This window comes from Haliotis rufescens, unplaced genomic scaffold (genome assembly GCF_023055435.1).
Source record: "Haliotis rufescens isolate VD_foot unplaced genomic scaffold, xgHalRufe1.0.p SCAF_8, whole genome shotgun sequence".
Taxonomy (NCBI): Eukaryota; Metazoa; Mollusca; class Gastropoda; order Lepetellida; family Haliotidae; genus Haliotis; species Haliotis rufescens.
The window spans coordinates 44,403,018-44,413,015 of record NW_025964372.1 but is presented as its reverse complement, the minus strand read 5'-3'; the positions used below and the strand labels follow the sequence as shown (position 1 = coordinate 44,413,015).

Here is a 9,998-nt window from a genome sequence, read left to right as displayed (position 1 = left end):
TGTTCTTCTGGTGGTGGGAATTGTGCGTGGATGCGTGCGTGCGTGTGCACGCAAAATCAGCTACCACTTTACGAATAACTCTGCATTACAGAAAGCAGTTTGAGACAATCTTTATTTCAATTGAACTAAAAGAAAAACCATATCATAAATCGAGGTTTATGTCATGTCCCCTCATACATAGAGCAGCTTGAGATTCATGAGTTTAATGCAATTACAACTCTACTTTTATCAAATGAAAATTCAAAACGTCAACGAAACAGCATGACCATTCTCGAATTACTGCAAAAACAGATTTCATGGGGCGTATAAAGAATGGCAAATAGATGGAGTAGCCGAATAGTTCATCGTGAGACTTTTCTGCTGGTTTCAAAACAATAAATAAAAATGGCAAAACCCTTTCCATAATCATAAGGAATCTCTGCTGAACACAAAATTTATTGTACGATTCCGACTATGTCATAAGTATGTGTTAATGAATCACTATCAAATGGCGGTGATTCTATATATACTAGATGTCCCGCAAAAACACTGGAACATGTGGTTGAAGTCAAATTAGGGGATATCATCAGACATCATATCTGTCACTGATGCGTCAGTTTAAAAATGTCCCCCACATGTCTACCATAAGACCCGTTGAAAGCTTCACTAAGGCTCGATGATGTACCCTGTTCCAACATCTTTTGAGCTAGAGTCTGTTTCCACCCTTATACGAACAGCCTAATAATAAGCTCTTTCTCAAAATTATAGGTCAAATCTCACAAAATGTCTGCATTTCCATTAATTTATATGTTTACAGTTTTATGAAAACTCTGTGCTTCTTTATTCCAGTTTATAATTACTCATATCAAAAACGTTTTCATCAAAATAATTAAATTTCATTTACATATATATGAAACTCACATGCCTGTGGTACCGCCTCCGTGGTCTTGTGGTAGAGCGTCCGCCCGGAGAGCGGAAGGTCCAGGGTTCGATGCCCGGCCGCGTCATACAAAAAGACGTTAAAAGATTGTACTTGTTACCCTGTCTGGCGCTCGGCACTAAGGGGCTAAAACAAGGACTGGACGGCTCGGAGTCAGTATACTGTGTCTGAGTGGGGTATTCATGTTAAACTGCGGCATGGTATCTCATTGATTTAGAACTATAAATCGGCATCAGTCCGGACTAGTACAAGTAGCCTCACACACATACACGTGCATGCACGTCGCTATATAAGTGCAATAATTTTGGACGCGACGTTAAACCCAATTTCACCTCACCTCACATGCCTGTGCTTGTCAAGTTATTAATGTCTACAATCATGTGAGAGTTTTAACAGTACTTAGGCTCATAACTCACAATTGCGACAATGCATTCCACTCTCTAACTAATTACATCAATAGTTTCAACCTATATGTTATGTGTGGTGTAGCATATTTATAATTTCAATTTATTTTATGTTAACTGTCTTTTTTCTTTTTGTTTCTCGCTTGTTATCTGCTCCAATGCATCGACAAGTAGGCTTTGAATAGCGCACATCTCTGCACTTTTCTCTGCACCTACAATTCTGAATATCCTTTTTCCAACTGCCTGCCTCCCTGAATGTGTTTAATGCAATTACAACTCTACTTTTATCAAATGAAAATTCAAAACGTCAACGAAACAGCATGACCATTCTCGAATCAATGAACTTCCCTATCAATGTAAGCTTCCGCTGTGACATGGCAGTAAAATCGAATGTTTCAATCATATGGCTGTTATTGCTATTTGAAACCTCTGATTGATCAATCGGAATCAGTTATATTTCCTATTCCTTGGACCCGTTCCACAAAGCGATCGTAGCGCTAAGACTAACTAAGCGCTAGCTCCCACACTTTAAGATAGACTTACGATTGTAGTAACGCTACGATCGCTTTGTGGAACGGGGGCCAGGCCCTTAACGACGCATCTTCCCGAGGCAAGAGAGTAAACTGACTTTAAAAGTCCAGTTTCCACCCTTGCCGGACTAGGCTAGAATTCCTGGGCTCTATCGTAGCGCCACCAGTGGCTATTACGAGTTATGTCCCTTCTGAGCCTCTCCTTTAGACCAATCAGATTCCACCTCTCGTATCACTTGCATTTGCTTGAAACAAAACAGTGGCGCCCGTTCGAGACGATCTGATTGATAATCAAGGTCTAGGTTGTGATAAAACGGGTCTTACATCGCGCAATGCGTGAGCACCTTGATTAAAAACATGAAAAGATTTGGAAAATATCTTTTGACAACGAGTTGACTGCACATGCTTTGCAAATCCTGCAATCGACCGAAATATGCAGGACAGTTTACGAACCGGATTACGATTTCGATGCACGATTTTGATTGGACTATGCATAGACTCGTTAGTCCAGCCAAAATGTAACTCCATAATACCAGTCTAGATCGGCAAGGGTGGAAAATGGACTTTTAAAAGTCAGTTAACTCCCTTGCCTTGGGAAGATGTTAACGACTCTGCTGCATGATGGTATCATATGTTCCATTGTCAGCCCTGGTGACGTCATCTAAATACGAATAGACGTTGTTGGTCACACCAGCCTCACTGTCAGCCTGCTGACTTCCTTCTGTTGTTTGGTAATTGACAATGACGTCATTCATCTTCACAGCCTGGTTTACGTCAGCCGTTTTCCATGACAACCTGGAACATATATGTTCACAAGTTTAAGAGAACGGAATAAGGATCCATACCGCAACGTCCCCTTTACAGTAATTAAAGAAGTTGTTTTCCATAAATTGCGTCTACTTTGTCATCCGTCAACTTCTGGGTAATGCCTGTCAAACAAAGTTAATGGAAGATGATAAGTGATCAAGAGTAAACTAGGTGAGGTGAAGTGAGGTGAAGTGAGGTGAGGTGAGGTGAGGTGAGGTGAGGTGAGGTGAGGTGAGGTGGGTGGGGTGAGGTGAGGTGAGGTGAGGTGAGGTGAGGTTTAACATTAAGATTATTGCACTTATATAGTGACGTGCTTGCGCGCGCGCAGTTTAACACGAATACCCCACTTAGACACAGTATACTGACTCCGAGCCGACCAGTCCTTATTCAAGCCCCTTAATGTCGAGCGCCAGGCAGGGTAACATCAAGTACCATATTTTAACGTCTTTTCGTATGACGCGGCTTGGGAAGTGAACTAGGACTGACATGTATATCGATACATAGATAAGTTTATAGAGAGGCAGCCAAATCCATTTTCATTTGGCCTCATTGTAATATACATATAGCTTATACTTGAATGCAAACGTAAGGTCATACTTGTGTATAATTAAAAGGAAACTCTCAATTAACGTGTATTATATATCACTGTAAGTGTTAATGTGTGGACTGCACTACGATTACTATTACCTGGCATAATTGTGTATATGACTATCATGACTGTACCAAACATCTAACGACACAGGGTCACCAAACGGTAAAGGCTACGTACGCGTATAATGTGACATTTAAAGTTTAAACAAAGCTCGCAACATGTTTATTAAAAGAAAACTTATTATTATGTTCAAACTCCACCTGTTACATCAGATCAGTTAAAAACAAATAATAATACTCGCATTTTTTTCACATATCAAATTATTCCTTCATAATATATAGTACTCGTCAACATTATTTATAAGAGAGGGGCGGTCGGGTAGCCTAGTGGTTAAAGCGTTCGCTCGTCACGCCGAAGACCCGAGTTCGATTCCCGACATGGGTAGAATGTTTGAAGCGCATTTCTGGTGTCTCCCGCCGTGATATTGCTGGAATATTGCTAAAAGCGGCGTAAAACCATACTCACTCACTATAAGATAAATAAATTTACAATATAGTTCAGTGTAATATGGATATTTGACAAGCTCATATTTTCCAATCTCTTTTATGCAGCAATTTCCTCATTAATATGTGATTTAACTGATCTAAAGATTTCTTATAAATGTGCTAATTAATGTATGCATATTCGAGAATAATGTAGGCATGCAATTAATAAATCATTAGAAAATTTATGCCGATTACCTCCCAGTTCGCAAGAGACACATCATGAGAGCACCAATCAACAGCAGCGTTACAACGATTCCAACAGCTCCTCCAATCAAACTCCACATCACTTGCGAGGAAATCCTCACAGGAGCAGCAACCGTCACGGTGGACATTGTCTGTGCTGTGTAACATGGAAAAACTGAACTTAAGCTAACATAACAGCTTATACATTAACACTTTGAACACTTTACCATTTAGTCATCATGAGGAAAAGTGTGAAAACGGAGAATTAACCAGTCTCGATTATCCGCCACAACAGATTCCACTGGGCGAAAATTTGAAACTTATAAGAATGGATCACTGAGCTTGAATGGAACTTCTACTGTTGTGTTCGTAAGCATCTCATCTCTCTGTACCTGTCTGATGTCTCAATATTAGAATCTCACAAACGTTCAGCAAACGTTTATTCAATTAAACAGTTTTGTGTTATGGTGACAGAGTGAGTGAGTGAGTTGGGTTTAACGCCGCTTTAAACAGTATTCCAGTTATATCGCGGCGTGTCAGCCTCGTGTCGGAGGAAAGCCCGAAGTGATGCAGGTCTCAGACGTTTACCACTTCGGTGAAACCCACTAGCACGGGTATGGTGCTGACAAACCTAGAAACATAATTGGGGCAAACCGGGATTCGAACCCACAATCATAGGTTTCTGGCGTGCCCAAGGGACGCAACTCTGCACAGCGAATCGGCGCCTAAGACGACTTGGACAATATAAGATACCACGGGATAGATGATGGGTGTGTTTTAGCATATCGATTGGAACCTCAGAACCAAGAGTTCCCATGAAATATCCGTGTAAATGTTGCACAGTTTGTTTAAAACAATATTAATTACATGATGGACAGATTCATGTAAGGTACATGTTAAAATGTTAATTGCGGTTGTACTAAAGAGATGTTACTGAGGCCGAATCAACCTACTTTCTACACAGTCAGTTCCAAGCCATCCATCTTCACACACGTCTCCATCACAGGCACCAGTCACGTGATTACAGGAAGAAGATGGAGTCCGACAATGGCGGGAATTGCAGGACTTGCTACAGTTTGGCCCGTACGTACTGCCTGAACATGCTGGGAACGTCAAACAAACATACGTGGGTTGCAAACTACTGGGGGAGAACACTAATAAAATGCCTCTCGATCACTGGTTACATAAATCAGCTTCAGAAACAAAAAAACAGCAACAAACCTGTCTTGTGACCTTTCAGCAAATATATTACATGTACACTGTATAAAGTGTGTTTGTCTTAGTGTCAGCTACTAAGAGCGCATTGTTGTCATCGATCTAAATGACTCATATATATTGGGTGTCATGCTATAAGCGAAAACCAAACATATGTGTGAAACAATATGCAAACTAGCATATGGTAGCTGTACTTAAATTTACAACGATAAAGAATATCCCAATCATGATTTGCAGCATAAAAGAATTAATGTATTGCCTTTGTGTGTTTCAGTTCCATTTTACAAAAGTTTGATTCAAAAATATTCATTCAACCGACGTTGTCTGCAGGTTGCTGTCACAAAAGGCTGTGATACTGCTTCAACTCACGTTGTCTACAGTCCTGGCTTTTCCAGCCGTCCCGGCACCCATCTGTACAAGCTCCAGTGACGTCACAAGAGGATGACGTTGTGATGCAGTTGCGGGAGTTGCAGAGCTGATCGCAGTGAACACCATACCGTCCGTCACGGCATTCTGGATAAATGTGGTAATATGGAAAGTGATAAATACACGATTCAATTTCTAAGACGAATGTATATTTCTAGATATATCTTTATCATGGATAAGAAACACAAAATACATATCTCAGTCACGAAATTCTTAATCATTGATAACAAAACAGTTGTAAACAACTTATGAACCTGGTCATCAACACGCACCACTGACTGAATCACCTAACCCGTACATTGCTGTCCCTGCCACTGTCTACAGTCCCCAGGACACACAACACTGACTGAATCTCCTCACCTGTACACTGATGTCCCTGCCTACACTCCCCAGGACACACAACACTGACTGAATCTCCTCATCTGTACACTGCTGTCCCTGTCTACAGTCCCCAGGACACACAACACTGACTGAATCTCCTCATCTGTACACTGCTGTCCCTGCCTACAGTTCCCAGGACACACAACACTGACAGAATCTCCTCATCTGTACACTGCTGTCCCTGTCTACAGTCCCCAGGACACACAACACTGACTGAATCTCCTCATCTGTACACTGCTGTCCCTGCCTACAGTTCCCAGGACACACAACACTGACTGAATCTCCTCATCTGTACACTGCTGTCCCTGTCTACAGTCCCCAGGACACACAACACTGACTGAATCTCCTCATCTGTACACTGCTGTCCCTGCCACTGTCTACAGTCCCCAGGACACACACCACTGACTGAATCCCCTCACCTTTACACTGCTGTCCCTGTCTACAGTCCCCAGGACACACAACACTGACTGAATCTCCTAACCTGTACACTGCTGTCCCTGTCTACAGTCCCCAGGACACACAACACTGACTGAATCTCCTCATCTGTACACTGCTGTCCCTGCCACTATCTACAGTCCCCAGGACACACACCACTGACTGAATCCCCTCACCTTTACACTGCTGTCCCTGTCTACAGTCCCCAGGACACACAACACTGACTGAATCTCCTAACCTGTACACTGCTGTCCCTGTCTACAGTCCCCAGGACACACAACACTGACTGAATCTCCTCATCTGTACACTGCTGTCCCTGCCACTGTCTACAGTCCCCAGGACACACACCACTGACTGAATCTCCTAACCTGTACACTGCTGTCCCTGCCACCCTGTCTACAGTCCCCAGGACACACAACACTGACTGAATCTCCTAACCTGTACACTGCTGTCCCTGTCTACAGTCCCCAGGACACACAACACTGACTAAATCACCTCACCTGTACACTGCTGTCCTTGCCACTGTCTACAGTTCCCAGGACACACACCACTGACTGAATACCCTCACCTGTACACTTCTGTCCCTGTCTACAGTCCCCAGGACACACACCACTGACTGAATACCCTCACCTGTACACTGCTGTCCCTGTCTACAGTCCCCAGGACACACAACACTGACTGAATCTCCTCATCTGTACACTGCTGTCCCTGCCACTGTCTACAGTCCCCAGGACACACACCACTGACTGAATCTCCTCATCTGTACACTGCTGTCCCTGCCACTGTCTACAGTCCCCAGGACACACACCACTGACTGAATCCCCTCACCTATACACTGCTGTCCCTGTCTACAGTCCCCAGGACACACAACACTGACTGAATCTCCTCATCTGTACACTGCTGTCCCTGCCACTGTCTACAGTCCCCAGGACACACACCACTGACTGAATCTCCTAACCTGTACACTGCTGTCCCTGCCACCCTGTCTACAGTCCCAAGGACACACAACACTGACTGAATCTCCTAACCTGTACACTGCTGTCCCTGTCTACAGTCCCCAGGACACACAACACTGACTAAATCACCTCACCTGTACACTGCTGTCCTTGCCACTGTCTACAGTTCCCAGGACACACACCACTGACTGAATACCCTCACCTGTACACTTCTGTCCCTGTCTACAGTCCCCAGGACACACACCACTGACTGAATACCCTCACCTGTACACTGCTGTCCCTGTCTACAGTCCCCAGGACACACAACACTGACTGAATCTCCTCATCTGTACACTGCTGTCCCTGCCACTGTCTACAGTCCCCAGGACACACACCACTGACTGAATCCCCTCACCTATACACTGCTGTCCCTGTCACCCTGTCTACAGTCCCCAGGATACACACCACTTACTGAATCTCCTCACCTGTACAATTATCACCCACCCACCCTGTCTACAGTCCCAAGGACACACACCACTAACAGGGTCACACGTGCCATGTGAACACCCACCACAAAAATGGTTACAGTTTGATCCATATGTTCCATAGCTATACACTGAAACAGACACACATTTTTCAAATAAAACTGGTTTGCGTACACAGTACGTTGTTGAATAGTACACTGCGGTTTCAACAGTTACGTGTCTATATTTGCATGTGAAGTCATTTAAATGCAAGTAAAGTTATAATGCCATGTCATAGTAGTTATAAATACGGGTTTGATGGAGACGGTAAATTAATAATATTGAAATAGTAGTCCGAAACACGGCCTCAGTCAACTATGCTGCTGATCTAAATAATATGAGGGGGGAAATATCATGTTTCCCTCATCTCGTGACGGGGAAAAAGGTGATATTTCACTCGACACTTGAAATATCCTCTCTATTTAAATATCACAGGGTTTTAAGTAACAGGTTATATTTGTTTTATTCAATTCGAAAGTTTTCTGTCTGCATTAATCGATGCAATGGTGACAGAGGTGACGTGATATTTATGGAGGATAATACAGCTATCTCAGCTAAACCCCCAACCAAGAGGTATTAATATGGCATTATTAAGGTCTCGATAAAACACAAGTACGTGACAACATAAATTACCATTGGCATGAGGTAAACCTTCCTCCTGGAAAGTTACAAAGGTTCCAGAAGTAGCCGTACAGTGAATTGATGTAATTTGAGTGGTGACATTTAGTGAAACAAGTAGCCAAGGACGGATTAAGACACCTACCGATATAAGAAGCCACGGGATAGATGATGATTGTGTTTTAGTGGATCGATTGGAAGGTCAGAACCCCGAAAATGTTCGAAATTAATGTTATCGATTTGGGAGATATGATACATCAATACACTTTACGAGGGATGTGCGTTATTTAGGTCGGTATTATTACAATTGCGGTTGTACTAAAGAGATGTTACTGAGGCCGAATCAACCTACTTTCTGCACAGTCAGTTCGAAGCCATCCATCTTCACATACACCTCTATCACAGGCACCAGTCACGTGATCACAGGTAGAAGATGGAGTCTGACAATGGCGGGAATTGCAGGACTTGCTACAGTTTGGCCCGTACGTACTGCCTGAACATGCTGGAAACGTCATACACACATACATGGGTTGAAACCTATTGTAGAACACTAATAAAATACAACGGACACAAATACATTTGAAAAGCCTCTCGATCACTGGCTACATAAATCAGCTTCAGAAACAAATACCAGCAACAAACCTGTCTTGTGACCTTTCAGCAAATAGATTGTATGTACACAATGAAGTGTGTTTGTATTAGTATCAGCTACTGAGAGCGCATTGTTGTCATCGATTCAAATGACTCATATATATTGGGTGTCATGCTATAAGCGAAAACCAAACATATGTGTGAAACAATATGCAAACTAGCATATGGTAGCTGTACTTAAATTTACAACGATAAAGAATATCCCAATCATGATTTGCAGCATAAAAGAATTAATGTATTGCCTTTGTGTGTTTCAGTTCCATTTTACAAAAGTTTGATTCAAAAATATTCATTCAACCGACGTTGTCTGCAGGTTGCTGTCACAAAAGGCTGTGATACTGCTTCAACTCACGTTGTCTACAGTCCTGGCTTTTCCAGCCGTCCCGGCACCCATCTGTACAAGCTCCAGTGACGTCACAAGAGGATGACGTTGTGATGCAGTTGCGGGAGTTGCAGAGCTGATCGCAGTGAACACCATACCGTCCGTCACGGCATTCTGGATAAATGTGGTAATATGGAAAGTGATAAATACGCGATTCAATTTCTAAGACGAATGTATATTTCTAGATATATCTTTATCATGGATAAGAAACACAAAATACATATCTCAGTCACGAAATTCTTAATCATTGATAACAAAACAGTTGTAAACAACTTATGAACCTGGTCATCAACACGCACCACTGACTGAATCACCTAACCCGTACATTGCTGTCCCTGCCACTGTCTACAGTCCCAAGGGCACACACCACTGACTGAATCTCCTCACCTGTACACTGCTGTCCCTGCCTACAGTCCCCAGGACACACACCACTGACTGAATCTCCTCACCT

General features: G+C 42.9%; 1 protein-coding gene across 3 annotated transcripts in view; it reads right to left on the bottom strand.

Annotated features, from left to right (window-relative positions):
- Positions 1-2,363: 2,363 nt before the first annotated feature.
- The window catches only part of LOC124151958 (multiple epidermal growth factor-like domains protein 10), a 69,346-nt gene continuing 61,711 nt past the window's right edge, over positions 2,364-9,998 (bottom strand). For 2 of the 3 annotated variants that reach the window (XM_048389134.1, XM_048389135.1), the window contains exons 8-13: positions 9,518-9,661; positions 8,867-9,016; positions 5,565-5,708; positions 4,934-5,083; positions 3,993-4,137; positions 2,364-2,648 (exon numbers count right to left, since the gene is read on the bottom strand). In XM_048389134.1, coding sequence (XP_048245091.1) covers positions 2,456-2,648; positions 3,993-4,137; positions 4,934-5,083; positions 5,565-5,708; positions 8,867-9,016; positions 9,518-9,661 — 926 coding nt within the window. In that variant the 3' untranslated portion in view covers positions 2,364-2,455. The remainder of the gene's footprint in view (positions 2,649-3,992; positions 4,138-4,933; positions 5,084-5,564; positions 5,709-8,866; positions 9,017-9,517; positions 9,662-9,998) is intronic. The other variant, XM_048389133.1, reaches the window with a different exon arrangement.